Source organism: Dendrobates tinctorius, unplaced genomic scaffold (assembly GCF_039654945.1).
Source record: "Dendrobates tinctorius isolate UK_male_01 unplaced genomic scaffold, ASM3965494v1 ptg000027l, whole genome shotgun sequence".
Classification (NCBI taxonomy): Eukaryota; Metazoa; Chordata; class Amphibia; order Anura; family Dendrobatidae; genus Dendrobates; species Dendrobates tinctorius.
This window is the reverse complement of record NW_027361695.1, coordinates 13,443,744-13,468,689: the sequence shown is the minus strand read 5'-3', so window position 1 is coordinate 13,468,689 and position 24,946 is coordinate 13,443,744. Positions and strand designations below refer to the sequence as shown.

The following is a 24,946-nucleotide window of genomic DNA, read 5'->3' as shown; positions in this document are numbered from 1 at the left end:
AGGTGCTCTTTTTGGTTTTTAGTTCACAGATGGAACCACCATAATCAGAAAATGCCTAACTGTGGTCAGTTGATGAAGACCACACCTGTGGATTAAGCCATCAAATGATTGCCAACATCGTATGAAATTAAGAGCGTCCCTATAATGTTCTTTATACAGACCAACAAATAGTTATTCCCTTTATATCAGATGGAACAACAGTAGTTTTGGCACATGAACATGTGTTTTTCTCATGTATCAATGATTCCTACATGAACACTACTATATGCCTGAAAACACAATCAAAAGAGCAGCAAGAAGCCAATATATATTGTTCCTATAAAATGACCATAGAAAAATCAAAATTAGCAATGCCGTGTTTACACATACTACTGCGGCAATATGGTCCTGGGGTCACGATAAAGAACATTGGAAGGACTGGATCTTCTACTATTGGGTGAGATCTACCAATACAGAAAGCCGCAGTAGTATGTGTTAATACGGCATTGCTGACTTTTGATTTTTCTATGGTCATTTGGAATGTCACTTATGAGTGGGGCAGCATGGTTCCTTAGTATGACTCTATGGCAATATTTTCTCCCCATACTGCCTCCGTCTATAAGCTGCATTTTATGGGAACAATATATTGGCTTCTTGCTACTCTTTTGATTGTGTTTTCAGGCATATAGTAGTGTTCATGTAGGAATCATTTATACATGAGAAAAACACATGTTCACAAAACTACTGTTGTTCCATCTGATATAAAGGGAATAACTATTTGTTGGTCTGTATAAAGAACATTATAGGGACGCTCTTAATTTCATACGATGTTGGCAATCATTTGATGGCTTAATCCACAGGTGTGGTCTTCATCAACTGACCACAGTTAGGCATTTTCTGATTATGGTGGTTCCATCTGTGAACTAAAAACCAAAAAGAGCACCTATTATATCACTTTACCAGAGGCCTTATACCTGATTTTAGGCAGATATTTATCTGCGATTTTTTAATCTTTATTGTGTGTCTTCACGTATTTTGTGGTTTGATTTTCTTTGAGTTTCTCACAAGGGTGATATCATTTTCATTTTTATTGTGTATTATATGGATGTAGATACCATTGAAATTGTAACATCAGGTGGGGGAAGTTGAGGGGGTGCCACTTGGCCCTATAGCAGCTGTGTGGTCTGCAGCTATGGGCGATCACTTGGCCCTATAGCAGCTGCGTGGTCTGCAGCTATGGGCGATCACTTGGCCCCATAGCAGCTGTGTGGTCTGCAGCTATGGGCGATCACTTGGCCCCATAGCAGCTGTGTGGTCTGCAGCTATGGGCGATCACTTGGCCCCATAGCAGCTGCTTGGTCTGCAGCTATGGGCGATCACTTGGCCCTATAGCAGCTGCGTGGTCTGCAGCTATGGGCGATCACTTGGCCCCATAGCAGCTGTGTGGTCTGCAGCTATGGGTGATCACTTGGCCCCATAGCAGCTGTGTGGTCTGCAGCTATGGGGGATCACTTGGCCCCATAGCAGCTGTGTGGTCTGCAGCTATGGGGGATCACTTGGCCCCATAGCAGCTGTGTGGTCTGCAGCTATGGGCGATCACTTGGCCCTATAGCAGCTGCTTGGTCTGCAGCTATGGGGGATCACTTGGCCCCATAGCAGCTGCGTGGTCTGCAGCTATGGGCGATCACTTGGCCCTATAGCAGCTGCTTGGTCTGCAGCTATGGGGGATCACTTGGCCCCATAGCAGCTGTGTGGTCTGCAGCTATGGGCGATCACTTGGCCCTATAGCAGCTGCGTGGTCTGCAGCTATGGGCGATCACTTGGCCCCATAGCAGCTGTGTGATCTGCAGCTATGGGCGATCACTTGGCCCCATAGCAGCTGTGTGGTCTGCAGCTATGGGCGATCACTTGGCCCCATAGCAGCTGTGTGGTCTGCAGCTATGGGCGATCACTTGGCCCTATAGCAGCTGCTTGGTCTGCAGCTATGGGCGATCACTTGGCCCTATAGCAGCTGCGTGGTCTGCATCTATGGGCGATCACTTGGCCCTATAGCAGCTGCGTGGTCTGCAGCTATGGGCGATCACTTGGCCCCATAGCAGCTGCGTGGTCTGCAGCTATGGGCGATCACTTAGCCCTATAGCAGCTGCGTGGTCTGCAGCTATGGGCGATCACTTGGCCCCATAGCAGCTGTGTGGTCTGCAGCTATGGGGGATCACTTGGCCCCATAGCAGCTGTGTGGTCTGCAGCTATGGGCGATCACTTGGCCCTATAGCAGCTGCTTGGTCTGCAGCTATGGGCGATCACTTGGCCCTATAGCAGCTGCGTGGTCTGCAGCTATGGGCGATCACTTGGCCCTATAGCAGCTGCGTGGTCTGCAGCTATGGGCGATCACTTGGCCCCATAGCAGCTGCGTGGTCTGCAGCTATGGGCGATCACTTAGCCCTATAGCAGCTGCGTGGTCTGCAGCTATGGGCGATCACTTGGCCCCATAGCAGCTGTGTGGTCTGCAGCTATGGGCGGTCACTTGGCCCCATAGCAGCTGCGTGGTCTGCAGCTATGGGCGGTACAACCTGTCATGCACCCTTGCTTTCACTGAGCATGCGTGTGATCTCTATGCGGATTGCACTTCTATGCTATGGCTTATCTACAGAGAGAACTAAAAGTTTTGACTTGATGAAATCGATTGGACATTTCAAAATGTTATCCTGGGACAGTCATTCACATTGGATGGTGACCCAATCTTGCCAAAATTGGCAAGTTTGGCAGACGTTTACACAGTATGATGATCACCTTACATAGCCGATCTTAAAACCTCCACAGAAAGTTAAACAAGAAGAGCTGACATGTGGTAACTTTGTTTTAGTGATTGTAGGACATTGTTGTATCTCCTTGATAGCACATTAATGAACTACCCTATGCCATGAATACCTGTCTTTTGGCAAACCCTTTAAAGGGAGTCTTTCAGCACACAAAAAGAGTGTTCAAACCAGGCAGAGGTGCTCTATGTGTGTGGCCAAGCAGTTGAGTTCACCTTTCCAACTGCTTGTTTTCGATCTCTCTGCCCTTTTCTGCTTCCTGTGAAGTCAGAGCTATCAATCAAGGAAGATGATGATGGGGATGTAAATCATGTGGCTGGAAAGATGCACTGTTTGGCCATACCAGTGATGGATGGAGGGCCTGTGCTTGGTTTGATAAGTTCCGATAGACTCCCTTTAAAATGGACAAAGGTTAAACGTAAATACACTTATCAGTAGGAAGACTTCATTACCATTACATCTTATGCCCAATTGGTAAAAATTTGTCTGTATGGCAATGTGCTGCCATCGGTGCTTCAATAGTGGTCACCAAACAATTATCGTTATCGCCGATGCACACCGTGATCTGTGGGTGTATGTATTCCAAGTAGGTAGATTTGGTTTTGACGAGTCTTATGAAATCTAGGAGACCAAAACCTCAACAGAACAACCAGTGGGGAGATCAAGACCACTAGAATTTTTCTAAATAATGTTGAAATTTAAAGATGGCAACAAATGTTGAGAACAATGTTTTTCCCTGTGTGTAATTGTCACAGGAATCGCCTCTGTAACTTGGATGCCACTTACATGTGTGCGTTTACTATACCCGTGGCACGGTGAGCCAAGAGCCTAATGGATGTTGGCTGCTTTACCACAACCCTTGGCTTCCAAGTTTCTTGGATCATGGCAAGCCCGAGAGAAAAATCCAAATGAGACTCGCTTTTTCTAGTAATTATGTTTTTTAATGTCCAATAACCACAGGGGGTTAAAGGAAATGGCCAATTATCCTTGTATGACTAACTATTCTACAATTTATGAATTTTAATTTTAAAAGTGTTTCACAGAATTTAAAAAAAAAAAACCATGGTTGCTTTGTTCCAAAAAAAATTTGTCATGCACTCTTATGTGTCCAGTTCGTGGCACTGTCCAAGCAAAATTGAGACACATGGCAAGTATGCCCACCACGTCTTATAATCTAAAGGCCGAGAACATTAGTCCTAAACACCGATCAGTACGGAAGTTTCTTCCTCAGAATATCTCTGCTCAGACGGTCTAATCGGCAGAACATGACAATTTTCCAGATTCGGAGATTTAATTTATCCATGCGGTCTCCTGTTGTGAGAAGCCTGAAAACATGCACATTTCAAGGTGTGTTATTTTATGACCAGAGGTGAACGCTTCTCGTTCCTCCACAGGAAGAAGGGAAAATCATTTTTCCTGGATAAAGAATTTAAGCACAATTTTAAAGCAATAAAATCTCATTTTACCACAGGTGGAAAAACCACAGAAAGTGAAATGTTATTTCTTAAGAAAAAGGACATTGAATGCAAGCAATGTAGAACAATATGTAGAGTCGGAACGTTTTCCAGTACTATGATGCATATACCCTTGTCTTGATCGCTGCTCTCTAACTGCAGAGGTGGGAACCGTGGGAGAAAAGTTGGGGCTTTCTCGATGGAGTAGGGTCTAGTCGCCTCACCCCAGCAGTCATGACACTGCCCAATAAGAGGTTGGGCCAGTCGTGTTTTTTTGTGACGTTTCCTCATTTTTACATTTTTTTATTTTTCCCTCGTATTCTTTGATCGGCCAAGTTGAGTTTCAGCATGCCCTTGGGTAATAAGTGCTGTGCATAGATGCATGAAGGGGTTGGTAATAATTAATGAAAACCTGCCTGAAGGCAACCTATCAATTAATGTCATATCGGTGCAAGTGGAGAATTTGAGGAAGTGAGTAGTGATGTGCCAATGTGCTCGGATAAAGTGTTATCTGAGCATGCTCGGGTGCTAACCGAGTGTCTTCGGCATGCTCGAAAAATATGTTCTAGTCCCCGCGGCTGCATGTCTCACGGCTGATAGGCAACACATGCAGGAATGACCTGTTGGTTAGGAAATCCCTGCATGTGTTGTGGCTGCCGAACAGAGCGAGGCATGCAGCCGCAGGGACTTGAACGTATTTTTCTAGAACGCCGAAGACACTCGTTTAGCAAACGAGCATGGGAGGATAACACCATATCCGAGCTTGTTTGCTCCTTACCAATAGTGAGCTGCTCGCAGGAAATGTATACATGAATTATTGATGGTGAGTTGAAAAATCCAAGTCCTACAAATATTGTAGAAAGTGGGGACTTCCTGTGAACTTTGGCCAGGTTTGTATTCTTTAATTTTTTTAAAAAATTGGTTCCTAAATGGAAACCAATTTTGTTCTTGCTTTTGGGTCCTGTTTTGAGCAATAACTAATGACATTTACAGCACCTCTAGGTTAAGCGAGAGCTTTGTTGTTTGTCCTTTGCTTTCTTGGCGCCTCATCAAAATGATCTGTGTACACAAGTATGTTCAAGGCCTATTCCTTTAGTCTAAATCGGAGAAAATTGTCTGCCTCTTTAACTGCACTGACATTAACTTGTATTCATGAATGAGGTTGCAGGTGTTGGACACTTCCCTTTCAGATGCGTTTTAGGGTGTGTATTACAATTACCGAGCTCACCTTTCCATGTATTAGCCAAAGTTGTGGACTGCTACAATGGCACTACCCAAGACAAATGTTGACATCTAATTCTTAAATTTTTGTATAAGGACTTAAAAATGCACACCATGTGTTTTAACTTTACCCATGAGGACTTTGCAGTCTCAATGAATAGATTACCCAGCCCCCGGTTTGGCATGATTATATAGCATTTCTTAACAGGAAAGTATCTTTCGAAAATAACCTGCTGCTTAAATCAAGTTTCTGTGTTATATATTTATCAAGCTTTCATTTTTGCTTTCGATTCTCTGTGTCACCAACTATATTTTATATATATATATATATATATATATATATATATATATATATATATCCTGAAATCTTGCTATTTTTTTTCCCTATTACTGAGACATATAATAGGTTCTATAGAGATGACTTTTCAGTAGTACTTACATCTTCACAGGCAGAAAGAAAGCAATTCAACATAGGTACCAAAATCATGCTCAAATATATATATATATATATATATATATATATATATATATATATATATATATATATATATATATATATATATATATATATATATATATATATATGAAAAAAACGTGAAATTGGTACTAATATCATGGACTAAAATAGGGACTGATCGCAAAATGAAACCGCACAGACCAACAGAAAAAATACGATCATACAGTCCAGAAATATTGTGAAAAAATTCATGCAAAATCCTTTATTATATAAAAAACATACAGGTAAGGTAAAACACCACATTTGTGCAAACAGCAAGAAAAACTGACACCTCATCATTATAACATATAATAGAAAAAAGATCATCATAAATACATTCCCCTGTGTCTGACATAGATAATAATAGTACCCAAGTCACTTCACAAAATCCTGTGCCAAAAGGCAAATAAAAGTGAGACTCAGCTAGTACATAAGTCAGAGCCTATACATAGGACACTCGCATAACGATCACAACCAATTAATAAGGAGACAGTCATACCTAATAGGCTGAACGGCAAGAGGCCACAGTGTTCGGTGTCCCAGCGTCTCCCCGACGCACGTTTCGGAGCCCTGCTCCTTCTTCAGGGGGCGAGGATTACAAAGAGTAAAACATATATATATATATAGACTATATAAGTGATGGTCACAGCTCACCTCTTCCACCTCTCTGCACAAGACCTCTGCACAGATCACAGAGCATTCCCACAAGACACTTCCTTAAAAGTCAATCAGTATCTCCCTTCTATTGTGTCCTAAGGTCCATGTTGCTTCTGTAAATCATAATGCTGTTATCCAAATTTCAGGAAAGATGGTTGTCACTAATATGCACAGATGAGATTGAAAAAAGAAAAATTCGAAATTTTCATTTTGTTTTTTTTTTTTTTTAAATAAAAAAAAAATAAAAATTTGAGGATCCAATCCCTTTTAGAAATTTATGGTTAGAAGAAGCCAGGTGTAAACTGGAGATGCATAAAACGCAGAATATCAGAGAGACACTTTCCGTGTGTAGGTCTATTTAACCGAAATTAAACCCTGCATAAAATGTTCTTAGTGCCCCACAGTGAGCATTACAAGCGTCTTCTAGTCATGAACTGCAATTAAGTGCGTGTAATAGGTGTTCAATGGAGTCTTGCTTAGAGTACGAGCAGATGACCTTTTAATAGGAATATGGGGAGACGACATTAATGTGAAATCACTTGGACGATTGTTCTAGATTAACTCAACTCAATGGCAATTCCTGCTCTTACACCGACCGGCTCATTCCGTAAAGGAGGTAAAAATCACTGATGCCGACTAAATACTCTCAGGGTGTAAAATATAGAAAGCCCCCATCCTGAGCACCGGGGATCAGATCTCCACTGTAGGTTTATGGTTAATCCTCGAAGACCAAATTAACCCCGTTTTCACAAAAGAAGTGTTTTTTTGTGGCATGGAATACTTACTCTCTCTAAATGTTTGCCTTCAATAATAAGAGAAAGGAGCTGTTGTAATCATTGTATAAAGTGGTGATAAACACACAAGAATGAGTAGTAAAATTATATAGAGAGTATAGAATCGTATAATTTCACCTTCAGCCACTTCCACCAACTCTGCTAAATGTGAACAGCTAATCCCTGCACTCACACCACTCATTTCAAAAAGTCAGAGGCATGTCAAAAATGTTGATTGCTTGGGCCTGAAACCTCCCTATTAAAATGGAAGAGAAGCTCTCCTCCAACACTAAAGATCGTCTCAATAAAAGTTTACTTTGCTGAGAACTAGTACTTTATTTCATCTGTCTTGAACTCCCCTGGTCCTACACGGAAATCGAGGAGGAGCTACTATGCGGAGGTTGAAGACTGACTTCCATGGATTTTCCTGTGAGCCAGTCTTCTGTGTCAGATGAGATCAGTGTTGAGTCGACCTGAGCTGCTCTTCGCCTCCATTTTATCAATCGGTGAGGACTTCCCCCCCAATCAAAAACTGTTGGCATTCTTTTAAATGACAGATTCTTTTAAATTTAACGTTTCAAAACGTGCATAATTCGAAAGACATCATCCATTTTCGTAAAATCCATGACCAAGATAGTTACCCTCTCATAATGCAGTTTTGGTTCCCCAATATTTGTCCTTTTCACATTTGGGATTCTTCAATATATCGTTGATGTTGGCATGTTGAACTTTTGGGTGGACTAACTCTTTGTTCCTTACTTTTGAAGAGCATATTGGTGCGTATGTATCTACCGCTAGTAAAGGAAGTTCTACATCACTGCATTCCCTGTGCAGGTACATGTTCTTGAATCGTGGTTTAGAGTTGACTTTGGCACAACACCTCATGATATGGAATTTGTATTTGCTGGAAGTTCTACCACTAATTAGTACAGGAGTCCCAAGCTTTTTTTTTCTCTTTGACATGCAGTTGAGTGCTGTACTCTTATCTCCTTCAATCCCATAACTAGACCTGGTAAACAACCTTAACATTCATTTGAAATGGCAGATAAGAATCTGGGCTAGGGACCTTTGTCCTATTGATTAGGGAGACCTCCCCTACACATCAGACATTTATCACCTATTATATAAATATGTAGCCTCTACACCTGTTGAATGGCAACTTCAACTGGGCTACTTCTGCATCCAAAATAAACCTAGCAGTTTACAGTAGCCACGAGGGTGGTAACAAGAGAACATGCACTTTAGGGTTATTTCTGGAAGTGATGCAGCACAAAGCAACGTATGAACGAGAGCGGTTCGCAATTGTGATAAGTCATATCAGCATTTTGTATAATAGAAAATAAAGAAGTTCTTAACCCTTCAAAAACCCTTAACTGTTCAGGTTTATTCAAGTATATACCTGAGAACTTCCCTCAAGTAGCATCCTTCCCTAAACTGCTGGAGGCATCATTTGGTACTTTCACATTTCCGATAAGTAGACGATAAGAGCACACACAGCAAAAAAAAAAGTCTACCCTCTCATTAGAAAGGGTACTATTTAACGCAATGAATAACATTTTTGTTCAGGAACCTCCAAAATTAGGAAAAATAGCTAAATATGATATTAAAGGAAACCCAGTTTTGTGGATCTAAAGTTCTGCCACCACCTTCTGTGCTACTTATTTATAGCACCATAACCCAGGATAGCTGGAGAAATTAACCTTGTACATCATTCTCCCTGTTGATGAACCCTCAGAGGGCCAATGAGTGAATGGGTAAGGACCAACCGCGGAGCCTGCTAACCCATCCCGTCTGCCTTTGAGAGATTGGCGGATGTGGACTAACCTCAGCGCTTACTACTAACCAAGTCCATCAGACTGATAGACACTGAGTACCAGGGAGTGACTTACAGGAAGAGTGAGGTATACTATTAATTTTTCCAGGAATCATGAGTTACAGAACTGTAAGGAGCGGGTCGATAGGATTCTAACTTACACAAAAGGAAGTAGCCGTCATTTAGATCCAGGAAACTTGTTGACTTGTCCCCTTTGACAATTCTTTGTTTACGTGGTTTTGAGGAAAATAAAAGTCTACATTTTCTTTTTTCTCAGTTTGTGAATATTTTTTTTTACTCCTTCCGTCATCTTGTGTTTCTTAAATGTATTTAATGAACACTAAATTGCTTGGAAATAGAACATCTGTCAGATGTACTTTTTAATGTCATCGGTCAAGGAGTATGATCTTGTTTTCCACGCCTAATGAATAATTCAGCTTGTTTCGAATACTCAGAAGCTAATTTTTGAAAAGGGAATGGGGGTTGAGGGTAGCCGTCTTAAGAAAATAAGTTTTTCATTTTTCTAGGCGAAAAGGGCAAAACTTCTAATTACAGACAATGTAATGTTTTACATGCAAAGCGTCTGAAACGTTGCGCTCTCCAGACGGCACGTTGTTGGGGGGGGGGGGAATAGAAACATTGCTTCACATCTGCTAGCCTTAGTGCAAACCGTGCCACTTTATTCATTGTCATATCTATATAATTTTCTTTTCAGACCGAGGACGAGTTTGTTTATTGGCCGAGTCGTGAAGAACCAATGAACTGTGAGGCCTTTACTGTGACCCTGATCAGCAAAGATCGGCTCTGTCTTTCTAACGAGGAGCAAATTATCATCCATGACTTTATTCTTGAAGCTACACAGGTAATCGGACCGAATGTTCAATTATTTTGTTCCCACAACTCAGGATGTATCCTTGAAAATGGAACTACATAATGATAATCAGTCGCTGTTTTCAGTAGAGATGAGCGAATGTTTGGAAAACGATTGCCGAATCTGAATTTCCCCATATTGGTACCCTATTCGCTCAACTTTTACTCCCATTGACTACACTTCGGCTATGTTTGGTGAATATTGCAAATACCGCGATCGTAATCCGAACAGAATAATGAAAAATTTGCTCATGTCTAGTATTCAGGCATTTTCTTAATTTGCAGATCTAGGCAATACATGTCTATAATAGGCTACCCATAATCTTAGGGACCCAAACTGGACCAACTTTTTTAAGGGAACCCTAAGGGTAAAAATGGTATGCCGTATTAGGCCGGTTTCACATTTGCGCACGGCCGCCGCTAAGCCCCGCCCCCTGCCGGCTCCCTGCCCCCCCATTTGGTCAGCGCCGCCTACTAGCGCACATGGGCGCTTGCGATCTGCGCACCCTATCTTTAGCATAGGGTGCGCATATCGTGCGCTGGCCGTGCGCTAGCAGGATTTTGCCGTGCGCTGCGCACTTTTGAAGGTGCGCCCGTGTGCGCCGAACGCAGCATGTTGCATTTCGGCGCGCACGGCGCACCTTCATAAGTGCGCAGCGCACGGCAAAATCCTGCCAGCGCACGATCTGCGCACCCTATGCTAAAGATAGGGTGCGCAGATCGCAAGCACCCATGTGCGCTAGTTGGCGGCGATGACCGGATGGGGCGGGCAGGGAGCCGGCAGGGGCGGGGCTTAGCGGCGGCCGTGCGCAGGCCGTCTCTGCACTATAAAGCGCAAATGTGAAACCGGCCTTAGTGGTATACACAGTTATGAAAGTTGGCCTTGTACTCAGTGTTTTTGTTGCCTTTTCTGTTTGCAGGATGATTACGTTTTGGAGGTTCGTCACTTTCAATGTCCAAAATGGCCAAATCCAGATGCCCCAATAAGCAGCGCGTTTGAACTTATCAACGTGATAAAAGAAGAAGCTCTGACACGAGATGGGCCTACCATTGTGCATGATGAGTAAGTATCTACCAGACACTTGGTACTAATGGGCCGTGGGGTTTTTTCCAACCAATTAATGGTACAAATATAGGAAAAAAATTACTGTATATTCTTTTTAACTTTGGCGTATCCCAATTATCATCCATGTGTGGTTGTTGAGGGTGTAACAGCTGGCTGGAGAACAAAGTTTACATTGCTACTTTGGGTTTTATTCAAAGGCGGCCACACACAAAAGAATAACGCCAGACAATTTTATTGGGGTCTGGTTCTCCTAATTAGTGTGGGCACCAGCCGTTGGTAGGACACATAAAACTGAGTCATGTTTTTTCATCAATTGGAAAAGTTTGGGTATAAAGGCAAAAAACAAGTTCTAGTCATTGTCACTGTTCGTAGAGGGACATGATCACACTGAATCTGGGGTGTATATTTGGCATATCCACTGGAAAAGCTTCCAGCGCATTAGTGTTTCAATGATGTCTTGGCGTCTCTATCTTTAATGCAAAATTCAATATAGAGGTGTCTAATAAAAAAAAGTGATCCAGCGCCTTATAACAGGAATACTATTGGCGACATGTACTTCTGTACAGGCCATGTGTTCAAAAACATGCCTCCAATGGGAAAGCTCAAATCAAAGGCATACATGCTGACCGTGCACCTGCTATGGCATCCTTACGTAGGGAAGGCCCCAGCCCTGGTTAATCTCACCCCCTTTTCTAGTAGGTGAGGACAGTATGTGCAGGATTCATCTAAGGAGAAACTATATTGCTTGAAGCAAGCAAGGTGGTGGAAAATGAACGCGAAACCAAGCTATCTTCGGTAGCATAACCATAATTTAAATTTTTTGCTATTGTGCACCCTTTCTTCTATGTATGGCATTAGCGCAAATCTAGTATTGAAAGAACCTGTCACCAGGTTTAAAATGTCCAATTTTGATCCCTAGTTTACTTTCCCGAGTACGCCATACGGATCGAGAGTGATGGGCCTTTTAATTCTGTGCTAATTTTTGTGGTCTTTACTAGAGTTGAGTGAATATCTTCAGTTCCCTGCTTATTCGGCATGCTATAGCGCTTGCCAAATAAGCTACGGCGGGAACCCGCATACATGGAGTGATCGCCGCCGCATGTGTCGCGGCTGTGTCACAGCAGCTGCGGCGTTGATCAGCTGTTCAGCCGGCGCAATCCAGGAAGCCAGGTTCCCGCTGTAGCTTATTCGGCAAGCGCTATAGCTTGCTGAATAAGCGGGGAACTGAAGATATTGACTCAACTCCAGTCTTTACCAAGGGGATATGGCTTACAGGATCCTCTAGGGCGTGCCTTTAGGTTGCACCACACAATTATCCTGTGAGCAGCGCCTCCTTGGCAAAGACCATAGAAATTAGCACTAAATATAAAGGCCCATATCTCTAGAACCAAATGGTGAATTAAAAAAAAAAAATGCATATTTGGTGAAGGATCAGGAATAAGAAAAGAGCAAATAAACTAGCCACTCTTAAGCTGGTGACAGGTTCCCTTTGAAGATGATTTGATAGAAAAAAAAAAAACTTTCTAACCAGTGAAATCTAACCCTCGCCAGCGCTGCAGTGATAATGTCTTGAGCACCAATCACTGGTGTCAGCAGAGTCACTTCTGGTCCATCAGAGACAGTAAGTGTTAATAGCATGGATAGCTGGAAAACCCGGTCACATGGGAGCGCAAAGGACAAGGAGGAGGAGAGTAGTTGAAAGGTTTCTTCTTTTATTAAATTCCACTATGCGTTTCGACGGAAAACCTCCGCCTTCATCAGGTGGCATGAGGTTATCCGTCAAAACGCGTAGGGGAATTTAATAAAAGAAGAAACCTTTCAACTACTCTCCTCCTCCTTGTCCTTTGCGCTCCCCTGTGACCGGGTTTTCCTGCTATCCATGTTCTTATCCTCCCTTGAGGAGCAGCATCGGAACCATTTTAACCAGCACCCCTGGACCTGTCAGTCTGGTGCTACAATAATCCGTCTCACCCGGACTACTCTATAGTGTTAATAGCAGGCCGGTGTGGCTTCTTTTTTTGCAGTTATGATGATTGCTTTCAATTGTTAGTTAAAAAAAAAACAAAACTGCAAAGATATATAATAGTGATGGAAACATGCAGGATATTGTTCCTAATTGCTGTATCGGAAATGAATATTATCCTTTATTTTAATTACATGTATGTCATAATGTTAATCAAGAACTTATAAGTCTTTAAAAAAAAATAAGTTTTAAAAAAAGTTCTTAGGATAATTAAATTTTTCCCTTCACCCATGACAGCACCACATGAGAGAGGGATCCGCCCCACCAGGACAGGAACCTACTGAAACATAAGGGGCGGCACCTCTCCCCCGCTTCATTTGGGTTCCTGTCCTGGAAAGGAATCCCTCTGACAGCGGAGGTGCCTGTCAGGATGAAAAGACCCAGGGCCGTCCCGGCGTGTAAAAATGCAGGGCTGGCTTACATGCAACGCTGGCCTTTGGCAGCTGGTAGCGCAGTCCCCGGGGTTTTTCCTCATACGGGCCCCGGGTTCGTGCGGGCACGTTTCGATGTCCTCCCTTCGGAGGTTCCTCCCTGTGCCGCCCTCCCCCTGCGCGCGCGCCCGTTCCTTCCCCTGCATGCAGGGGAAGCCGGGGGCAGAGACCGGCGTCTGACGTGGGAGCGCAACCGCTGACGTCATCAGGACGAGACGGTCATGACGCCGGCCAGGAGAAGCGGCTGGCGGTCGCGGGGGGGAGGGGTAATGAGGGGCTCACTCACCGCATAAAAGAAGGAGCAGAAGCGGCTGCAGGGGTGACAATGGTGTCTCAGGAGAATCGCTCACCGTCCCCATTGTCCCTGCCCCCATCGCAAGCTTCTGGTCGCAAGAGCCGCTCGAGCGGCAAAAGCAGCAGCCGTCCGAGTCACCGATCGAGGGATTCCTCGAGATCAAAAGAGCGCAGAGCGCACGCTCCTTCGCAGCCCCAGAGCCCGGTATCCGTCTGTCCTGGGTGGTGAGTGATCTCTGTGAAAGTTAGACAATAATAGGCCTTCCTATGTCTTGTTTTTTTTTTTTTTTAGGGAGGCAAAAAAGCTATAAGCAAAAAGAAAAATAGAGAATGTGCCATATGCCACAGCCCTTTAGCAAAAGACTACCAAAAGGACTTATGTGTCAGCTGTATCCAGCGGACTATGGCTGAAGAGGTGCCGAGCCTGGCAACAAACCTCAGATCGATAATAAAATCTGAGGTACAGGGCTCACTTAAAAAATTATTAAAAAAGAGTAAGAGTAGGAAAGCCTCCCCGAGTTCCTCGTCAGGCCCCTCCTCTTCGGAGTATCAAGTTGAGCACGGGTCATCTTCATCCTCAGACAGTGATACGGGGGGCAGACCTTGCTTTCCCGTAGAAGATACGGACGCTCTCCTCAAAGCCATCAGGTCCACTATGGGCCTGCAAGAGGAGAAGGTAGAGAGATCACTGGAGGATGTAATGTTTGGCGGCCTGCAAGAAAGGAAGAAGCGTACCTTTCCGGTCAATGACAAGGTTCCGGCCCTAATCGAAAGAGAATGGAAGAAACCGGAGAAGTCAGGTAGCCTTCCCTCCTCTTCAAAGCGAAGATACCCCTTTGAGGCTAAAGACACGGACGTCTGGGACAAGGTCCCAAAGATTGACGCAGCAGTGTCTAGGTCTTCCAAGAAGTCGGCCCTGCCCCTGGAGGACTCAGGGGTTTTGAGAGATCCCTTGGATAAAAAAGCGGACTCATACCTAAGGCACACTTGGGAGGCAGCGGCAGGGGGTCTGAAACCGGCAATAAGTCGGCACCTGCACAGCCCGGTCATTAATGGTCTGGTTGCAACAACTTGAAGAAAAATTAGCCTCCAAGGTACCAAGAGAGAAAATATTAGGAGAAATGTACTTGCTACACGGAGCTGCCGCTTTCTTGGCTGACACCTCCGCCGACTCAATGAGGTTAACGGCAAGAGCAGCGGGGCTATCGAACGCCGCAAGACGGGCGTTATGGCTCAAAGGCTGCCCTGGGGACATTCAATCTAAGGCGAAATTATGCTCGTTGCCATGTGATGGGAAGTTCCTGTTTGGGAAAAACCTGGATGACATCTTGGAGAAGGCCGGTGATAAAAAGAAGGGCTTCCCCAGATTCATGGGTGATCAAAGGAGACCGCCCTTTCGGAGGGGAAAGTTCAATCGGGGCCGTCCCCCGGGAGAGCGGAAAAGGTGGGACGACAAGAGGAAAAAAGAACCAGGATTCCTGTTTGGGGGAACTACCTCAACCGCCAAAAAATCCCCGCAATGACGCCAGCCCTCCGGTGGGGGGAAGATTGAAGCTCTTTTCTCAAGAATGGGAGAAAATATCGGCCAACAATTGGATTCTGAGCATTATAAAGAATGGCCTAAAAATCCCTTTCTTCCAGCATCCAAGAGCTTCATTTGTGGTGACCCCCGTCAGAAAGGAACCAGGAGAGCAATCAGCCATAGAAACAGAAATTTTAGGACTGTTGGAGAAACAAGTTCTAATAGAGGTCCCAAAAGATCAAGAGAGAAGGGGGTTCTATTCTCCCCTCTTCCTAACAAAAAAAAACAGACCTCTCCTTCAGAACGATAATAAATCTCAGGCGCCTCAATCAATGGATCATGAACCAAACATTCAAAATGGAATCGGTGACTTCGGCCATAAAGCTGTTACACCACAACTGCTTCATGGCCGTAATAGATTTGAAGGATGCCTATTACCACATCCCGATGCACCCAGAATACCAGAAATACCTGAGGGTAGCCCTATACATCCAGGGCGACCTCAGGCACTTTCAATTTACAGCTCTTCCGTTTGGCATCTCCATAGCGCCAAGGATTTTTACGAAAGTAATAGCGGAAATGACAGCTTTCCTTCGAATCCACAATGTGATTATGGTGCCTTACTTGGACGATTTTTTGGTCATTGGCAATTCAGAACATCACTGCGCACATCAAGTAGAGAAAATAACAGAAACCCTGCAAAGACTGGGTTGGATGGTAAACTTAAAGAAATCAAAACATCAACCCCTAAGGAAACAAACATTTCTAGGTTTCGTCTTGGACTCCGACCGTCAAGTTTGTCTCTTGCCAGAGAAAAAACTAGAGAAAGTGAGAGAAATGACCCTTACAGCAATACAACAACCTCACATGACCCTAAGAAGGGCAATGTCCCTGTTGGGCACAGTTTCATACCCGACAACTGCAGGCGGAAATCTTGTCAGCTCAGAAACAATTGAAAGGGCGTTTAGAAGGGAAGCTGGAACTTTCCGAAAAGGGGAAAAACTCTCACTTGGTGGCTAGAGGGCACAAATTTAGCAGGAGGAACTTTGTGGCACAGGCCCGTGTCCGATGTAATATTGACGGACGCAAGCTCCTCGGGATGGGGGGCACACCTGAGAGAACAAATAGCCCAAGGGTCCTGGGGTCACCTAGAGCAGAAGGCTTCCTCCAACTTAAGGGAGTTAAGAGCGGTAAACAGAGCCTTGGGGGCATTCATTCCCATGCTACAGGGTCAAAATGTCCGAATTATGTCAGACAACAGGGTGGCAGTGGCGTATGTCAACCACCAGGGAGGGACAAGGTCAAACTCCCTAATGGACGAAGCCAAAAGAATCTTTCTCAAAGCAGAACAACATCTAACCTCCCTGACGGCCCTACACATCAAAGGGACAGAAAATGTTCAAGCCGACTTTCTAAGCCGCAACAAGTTAAAACAGGGAGAGTGGGCCTTAAATCGTGTAATATTCCAGAGGATAGTACAGTTATGGGGGCAGCCAGTGATTGACCTCTTTGCCACCAAAAACAACCGGCAGGTGAGGAGGTTCTGCTCATTAAACCCAGGGGAAAACCCGTGGGCAGTAGACGCTCTGCAAATCCCGTGGCTGTTCAAACTGAGCTATGCCTTTCCCCCAGTAGCGTTAATCCCGGCAGTGGTAAAAAAGATGAGACGAGCAAGCCAGAGTAATCCTCATAGCCCCGTTCTGGCCAAAAAGACCGTGGTTTTCACTACTGCAAATGATGTCTCTCTCGGACCCGTGGGTACTGCCAGAAATTCCAGATTTATTAGCTCAGGGGCCGATATTCCACAAACAAGTCAAGGGGTTCCATCTGACGGCGTGGAATTTGAGAGGGCACTTTTGAGAGATAAAGGTTTTTCCCCGGGGTTGGTGACTACTCTAATGAAAAGTAGAAAACCAATAACAACCAACATATATGGCAGGACGTGGAAGATATTTCTACAATTCCTGGGAAAACCGTTAGGTCAAGAACCCCCAATCGAGTCCATCTTGGAGTTCTTGCAGGCAGGCCTACAGCTAGGCCTAGCGGTTAATACCCTCAAGGTACAGGTTTCAGCGCTGGGTGCATTATACAATTGCAATATAGCGGCAAACAGATGGGTAGCCAGGTTCATAAAATCTTGCCACAGATCTAGGCCAGTTTCCTTACCAAAAATAGCTCCATGGGATCTAAATCTGGTGCTGGAAGCCCTTACGAAGGAGCCGTTTGAACCCATACAGCAGATTTCAACTAAAAATCTCACCCTAAAAACCATCATTTTGGTAGCTCTAACGTCGGCACGTAGAGTTAGTGACTTGCAGGCCCTCTCAGTCAACCCACCATATACCCAGATATACCAGGATAGGGTGGTTATGAGAACAGACCCTGTTTACTTGCCGAAAGTAGTAACTAACTTTCACCGAAACCAAGAAATTGTCCTCCCTTCCTTCTGCGAGAATCCGAAAAACCCAGGGGAGGAGAAATTTCATAGCCTAGACGTTAAAAGAACCCTAGTAGAGTATATGTCTATAACCAGCCAGTGGAGGAGGTCCCAGTCCCTATTCGTAGCCTTCCAGGGTGCTAGGAAAGGTTATGGAGTGTCAAAGGGGACTATTGCCCGATGGATTAGGGAGGCCATTAGTGTAGCCTATTCAGCTAGTGGCGTCCCGGTTCCTGACGGCATCAAGGCTCATTCCACCAGAGCCGTGGCGACCTCCTGGGCTGAGAAAGCAGAGGTATCAATAGAGCAAATTTGTAAGGCAGCTACCTGGGCCTCACCCTCAACTTTCTTTAGACACTATAGACTAAATCTATCCTCCTCTGCTGACTTGGCCTTTGGTAGAAGGGTGCTGCAAGCCGTGGTCCCTCCCTAAGGTGTTCGAAGTCTCCAGAATCTCTCATGTGGTGCTGTCATGGGTGAAGGGAAAACCACCATGGTTACTTACCGGTAGCCGGTTTTTCCGGAACCCATGACAGCACCCGTATATTTCCCCCCCTTTTTTCACCGTTTGGGTGTGCACAATAGTCGGGTGTATTTGTGTGATGGGGTGTTGGATAAATATGTAACTAACCGGGAAGTCCTCTCAAATGCTCTGTAATCCAACTGAAGCGGGGGAGAGGTGCCGCCCCTTATGTTTCAGTAGGTTCCTGTCCTGGCGGGGCGGATCCCTCTCTCATGTGGTGCTGTCATGGGTTCCAGAAAAACCGGCTACCGGTAAGTAACCATGGTGGTATCGTTATCCACAATAATTGTGTAACTTTTCAGCAAATGGTCTTCACTCCATATTTCTCATAAGACGTAACTGTCTTGTGCCTATGATGCACATTAACCAGAGTCTTTTTTTTTTTTTTTTTAATTATCACTAAAGGAAATGTAGCTGAAAATTAGTTTTTTGTTTTTTTTGTTTTTGTTTTTTTTTTTGGCCTCTCTTCCTTTCAAAGTAAAAATTGCTATAAATGTATAATTTAAAAAACCCGGGAATAATTACATCCACAAATTACTTTCAGAAATATGAATCCTGAAATGCCAAGAAGCAGCTGTATTAATTTGATGATTTGTGCCTTAATTTGTTTGTAGTTTGAGGTTATCAGATTTGTCTTAAATTATTTATTTATTTTTTTTTACAAGCCATTAACTTTCCACCGTACGTTGCCAGATTGCAGGCATCGAATGCTTTAAAATTATTTAGGTCATTTCCATGCAAATGTCATGTTTTTAACTTGGACAAATGCAAAACTAATATAGTCTTTAAGTTGGATGAGCTGGAACGATTCTTTTTCTATAAAGAGAAGCCTAAAAAGTCAATAGCTAAACTTTTCCCAGCTTAAAATTCCCTAAAAATTCTGCACAACTTTTCTTATTGCATCATTTAAAGGGAGTCTGTCTCAGTTTTTTTTTTGCTATGCAATCTGAGAGCACCATGATGTAGGGGCAGACACCTTGATTCCAGCGATGTATCACTTATAAGCTGTGTCCCTGTTTTAAAAAAAACTATTTTCAGCGGGAGATAATCACTTCAGGACTATATGACTCACGCCTCATAGTTCACTGCGCTGTGTAGCTCCACCCTCAGTGATTGGCAGCTTTCTGTTAATCAGTGATGTAGGCGTGGTTATAATGGGCTCAGCATTCTTAGCACTGCTAGCTTTGCTGCAGAGAAAACCGTGATTGTATGGTGATGACAAAATGCCGACCAGCAAGTGACATCTCTGGAACCAGGGTCTCGGCCTCTACATCATGCTACTTTCAGATCACGCTTCAAAAATCTGGTGACAGGATCTCTTTAAATGGAAATGAAGCAAAGTGTATTGATGGTGAAGTGGGCTTGACACATAATACAAGCATGAATATATAGCAGTTAGTTCAAACCTGGACAACCCCTTTATGTGACTGCAAACTTGTGAATCTGCTGAGCGCGCAAATGCATACTTTTGGTAAGCCCATAGTCATTGAAATTTATGTTGGCCAAATCCGCCGGTTTCTATGGGGCCGGCTGACTATTTAAAAGGCTTCTCTCATCTTCATTTTTTAGGAGTGCATTGCTCCCTAGTCTGCCCAATTTTCTAGATGCTAGGGGTGGACAGTTCAGATTGATAGACCGTTCAGGCCAGCTGCATTGTCATGTTGCCTGCCTGAATGTGCACGCACTCACATAGGGTTCTTCTAGTAGCTGTTCTATAGAAATCAGTTGGGACGAGAGATGGCCAGTGATCAGGAGGCTGCACGTATGTGCAAACAAATGTCCCGGCAAGCCTCAGTAAATGTTACAACTACTACCATGTTGTTAAAGAGACCAGCTGTCTTGTAGCTGTGGCCAGTTCCTTCAACAACTAGCCGTAAAAAAATAAAAATACTAAAGAAAAAGATAGCAGGTTTTACACTACCTACCCCTATTAAGTATTAGCCTTTTAATGTGTAGGGGTGCTTCCAAATTGGGTATGTTGAATTACAACTCAATGTTTCGGTGAATTGTTTGGTAGAGGGTTACTTTGCTCTCCCCATTGAAAACACATGCATACTCAATTTTGCCTAGCATGCATGTGGGTGTGTGGTGAGGTTCGAAGGATAATTGCCAGCCATACAAGTTGCAATTGGCTTGTATTTAGCATGGTTTACTAGAACCACAAGAGGGTTGGCGTCTTTCTGCCGTAATACAAACTGTGAATTGTGATCCTTTTCAGAAGAAAAAAAAAATGTTCCTTTAGCTTTAACTTATGACTTTGAAAGCTTTGTGTTCATTAGAAGTTTTGCAAATTGGTTGTGAGTAGTGAATAAGGTGTTATCCGAGCATGCTCGTGTTCTAACCAAGTGTCTTCTCCGTGCTCGAATAATATGTTCGAGTCCCCGCAACACATGCAGGGATTACCTAACAGTCGCGAGACATGCAGCCGCAGGGACTTGAACACCTTATCTGAGCACATTCGCTCATCGCTAGTTACGAGTTTGTGGTGTGCCCTGGTGGAAAGACTTACTCTTTGCAATCTCACAACGATGTCTCCAAGTCTCTTTGGAGTTGTTAACAGTCTGGACTAAGCAAAGTTAAAGGCCTCCTTGACCTCATTAACTGCACGCTACTCTTCATTATGAGTTTTCTCCATATGAAACGTGACAACACACACGAATTAAATCCAGAAGCCAGCCGCCGATGCATAGCCAAGTGGAGGGGGGGGGTCAATTAGACATGGACATTCCTATAGGACTTTTGCAACTGGACTAATTGGATAATCAGACTCTTGTCACAGAATAAGATGTTCCGGCAACCGCTCCAAGATTCAACTCTCTGAAGTACAATTAGCGCTGACTATTCGCTATGGAGGAAGAGATTTGCAAAACGTTGGAAGAACTTCAGTGTGAAAGTAGAACTGTAAATTTTCGTTAGAACATCTTAAAGGGGTTTTCTAGTCTCAGAAAATAAATCTTGTGCCACAGTTGAACATTATTTACAAAAACTGTGGTTTACTCATCGTCCCCAGGGCGGAGACTCCGCCAGTGTTTGTTACAATAATGTCAATTCAACAGAGCTGCAGACAATCAGGGAGCTCAGTGACTTATGATGTTAAAATTCTGTGGGGTTTTTTGTCTCCCGTTTCTTGGACCAAGTCTGGAGTTTTATGGGACCCTTGGAAGTCTGATATTAATCTATACTCCATACCAATTAGATCATTCTTTATAATGTGTATTATAGTCTGTGTATATAATAAAAATAACCCTACATTATGGGTTACGCGATTAAACTATTGTATTGAACATACCCAATGTTTTACTCTAGGAGCGCTCCCAACGGCAGTAAGCTTGAATGTGTACAGCCGCAGTTTGGACATTCAGACCAATACTCTGGTTATTGGGCGTTTCACCTGCCCTAACATTATTTTATTTTTTTCAGGTTTGGCGCCGTTTCAGCCGGAACGCTCTGTGCACTCGCCACTTTGTCCCAGCAGTTAGAGAACGAAAATGCAGTCGATGTTTACCAAGTGGCCAAAATGATAAACCTAATGAGACCTGGCGTATTCACAGATATTGTAAGTGTCTTTTAGAAGATAATAGTCCTTTTAAGAAATTTGCAAATTCATTACCCAGGGGTGCAAAAGAATAAATCATAATTCTCGTCTATGGGCTGTCTGTGACGGCAGTTTAGCCTTAATTTATGTGTACTGAACTGAAGTACATAAAAACAGGCCTTTAAGAGAAGAAAATGTAAAAGGCTTAGGCTAGTTTCACACTAGCGTTTTTGAGCGCAGCCACGGCCTGCGCACGGCCGCCGCTAAGACCCGCCCCCTGCCGCGCCTCCGCAGGTAGCTCCGCCTACCGGCGCATGATGCTGCATGCGCCCTGCGTCCCCTATCTTTATCACTGGGGGCGCAGGCTGTGCGCAGTATGCGTTTGGCGGCGCATGCGCCTTTTTGACTGTGCGCCGGCGCAACCAAACTGCAGCAGGTTGCGTTTGGCGCAGGTCGGTGCACTGTCAAAAGGACGCATGCGCCGCCAAACGCATACTGCGCATGGCCTGCTCCCCCAGTGATAAAGATAGGGGGCGCATGCAGCGTCATGCGCCGGTAGGCGGAGCTACCGGCGGAGGCACAGCAGGGGGCGGGGCTTAGCGGCGGCCGTGCGCAGGCCGTCTTTGCGCTCAAACGCTAGTATGAAACTAGCCTTATTGGACTTTTTTTTTTTTTCTCTTCTTTATACTACGAACCTAAACACAAACCGTGCCTAGTGCCAATCTCTGCTGGTACAGACCAGTCACAGACTGCTACTGCCGGTGATATAGCAGCTTCTGCTAAAGTCATGTTGACAGAGCGACGACTTCTCTTTAGCTGTTAATGTGGCGTCATGCTGATTGACAGCTGGCTCCCCGTCACCACACTGCGGGGAGCCAGATGTCAATTAGCATGACCTCAAGAGAGCAGTCCAGAAGAATAAGAGCTGCTCTCTTGACCTGGAGCAACTGAATGGCCAGCTGGAGCTGTCTATGACCTCTCCGAGCCAGCGTCAGGTAGAACAAGCAGGTAGTTGCCTCTTGTCAGCTACTTGCCTGTTAGTTTTTAGGCCCATAGTAAAAAAATAAATTTTAAAAATAGTCCCCCGACAACCCCTTTAAAGATTAGAAATTAGTAAAACATCTGTAATAGAGCATTCATTTCCTTTTTTGTGACCCCTGAGCCAACATGGAAAGGTTCCCTCCTGCACTCCCTGAAGCTTACGCCTCTGGCACCATATCACTACTCATCCAAACACATAATCCTAAATTTTCAAATCAATTCATACATGAGCCTCAATGTGTTAATATGAATATTTTGGTTTACCAAGTGCCTTTTCTTTACAGGAGCAGTACCAGTTTCTCTACAAGGCGATGCTCAGCCTGGTCAGTACAAAAGAAAACGGCAGTTGTCCCATGGCATTGGACAAAAACGGAGCCATTTTGATCAGCGATGAATCGGATCCTTCACAAAGCATGGAGTCTCTCGTTTAAAGAGACCCCCAGAGAAAGGCACTACATTTGTTTAAAGGAAAAAAAAAACAAAAAACTTCTGACCTTCTTAAGACAAAGTGGACTTATCGAGGCCTTTTATTTGCCAGACTATAGGTTATACAATAACCCAATTACTTTTTTACACTGATAAAAGTTTTGATATTTATTTTTGCCATTTTATGTCTTAATGGTATCCTACTGAGCATTTGCACCTCTGTTCATTTCACACAGTGAAAACTCAAGTCTAGTTTGCACTATATGATCAGTGTTACTGCCTATACCGCCCTAGAACATAGCAAAAGCCCAGCAAGATGACATTCCCTAGATCCAACTCATGATCTTTTATCTTGACTTTTGATGAATTTTTTTTATATAAATATATACATAATTCAAAGTGTTTTTAAAGTCCTTCTTGACCCCATTTTGCATCTTCAGATATGTCATCCATTACACGACTGCCATTTTGAAAATGGGGTGACCACTTACTTTCTTTGCACACACTGTTATTTAAGTTGAAAGCACATTATTATGTTGTATAGCCCTTATGTCCAGGACACCGTCCCATGCATTCCACTTTCACATCATCACTCGTAAGATTTAGGTTCACGTTGGTCTTATTCACACACAACATTTTGATATAATCTGCTATTTGGGTAGGTTTTTGATTTTTTTTTTTTTTTTTTTAAATTCTACTATGTAATTTGTATTTACTACTTTTGTGAACCCAAATGAGCAATTCCATTGATTTTTTTTTTTTTTTTCCATTTGTAGAAACAACTCTGTTTAATTCATTATTCAATATGATAAACTTATTTTTATCAAATTTCGACTTTGGTTTTACTAAATGTTTATTGTAGGACAAAATCTAGGGACTTTGGGAGTCCTGTTCCAAAACTGGAACATTTAGTTAAAATGAGCTGTCGGCAGTAGACCAAGGTAATGGGATTGTTGTAGTAGTAATGTATTAATAGTAGAGTTGAGCAAAAAGATGTACTTGACCCTGGTCTATCAGGTGGCCACCAGATTGGAGCCCAACAAACCTCATACCTGCCAGCTTCCCCGGCGCCTGTTTTGATTAGTAGGCCTATTGGAGATATATTCTTTTTGGAGCATGATGCACACATGACTTTATGCCCTTCCAGCTAGAGATGAGTAGATTGATTTGCATGAAGCATATAGACCAAGTGGTACCTGGTGGCTAGACTGCTCTCTTTGGAATTTCTTACTTTCTGGCATAGTTTTTGATTAGCCAAGGATGGCGCAACATCATTTGGGCACATCACACAACGATGATGTCATGCCAACCCTAGCTAATCAAAAGTGGAGGTTGGAAGGTAAGATATTTGTGGGACTTCCATCTAGCCGCCAGGTACTACTGGCCTGAATCAATCTGCTCATCTGTAATGCCAACTAATCCATAGAGGCACCAGAGTTGCTTGCATGTAGGAGGGATCTAGTTCTTGGCTGCTTTACAAATCTTTTCACTCGACTCTAATGAATAGAATCATTAATGATTCAGGACCCTCTACTTTTCACTGGTGGATTTACAAAGTCTACGACCAAA

At 43.8% G+C, this 24,946-nt stretch overlaps 1 protein-coding gene across 2 annotated transcripts in view; it reads left to right on the top strand.

Moving 5' to 3' along the window:
- PTPRG (protein tyrosine phosphatase receptor type G) overlaps window positions 1–24,143 on the top strand; it is a 583,893-nt gene extending 559,750 nt beyond the window's left edge. For both annotated transcript variants that reach the window (XM_073569806.1, XM_073569808.1), the window contains 4 exons: window positions 9,925–10,071; window positions 11,000–11,142; window positions 21,796–21,931; window positions 23,236–24,143. In XM_073569806.1, the coding sequence (XP_073425907.1) occupies window positions 9,925–10,071; window positions 11,000–11,142; window positions 21,796–21,931; window positions 23,236–23,382 (573 nt within the window). In that variant the 3' untranslated portion in view covers window positions 23,383–24,143. The remainder of the gene's footprint in view (window positions 1–9,924; window positions 10,072–10,999; window positions 11,143–21,795; window positions 21,932–23,235) is intronic.
- Window positions 24,144–24,946: the final 803 nt, after the last annotated feature.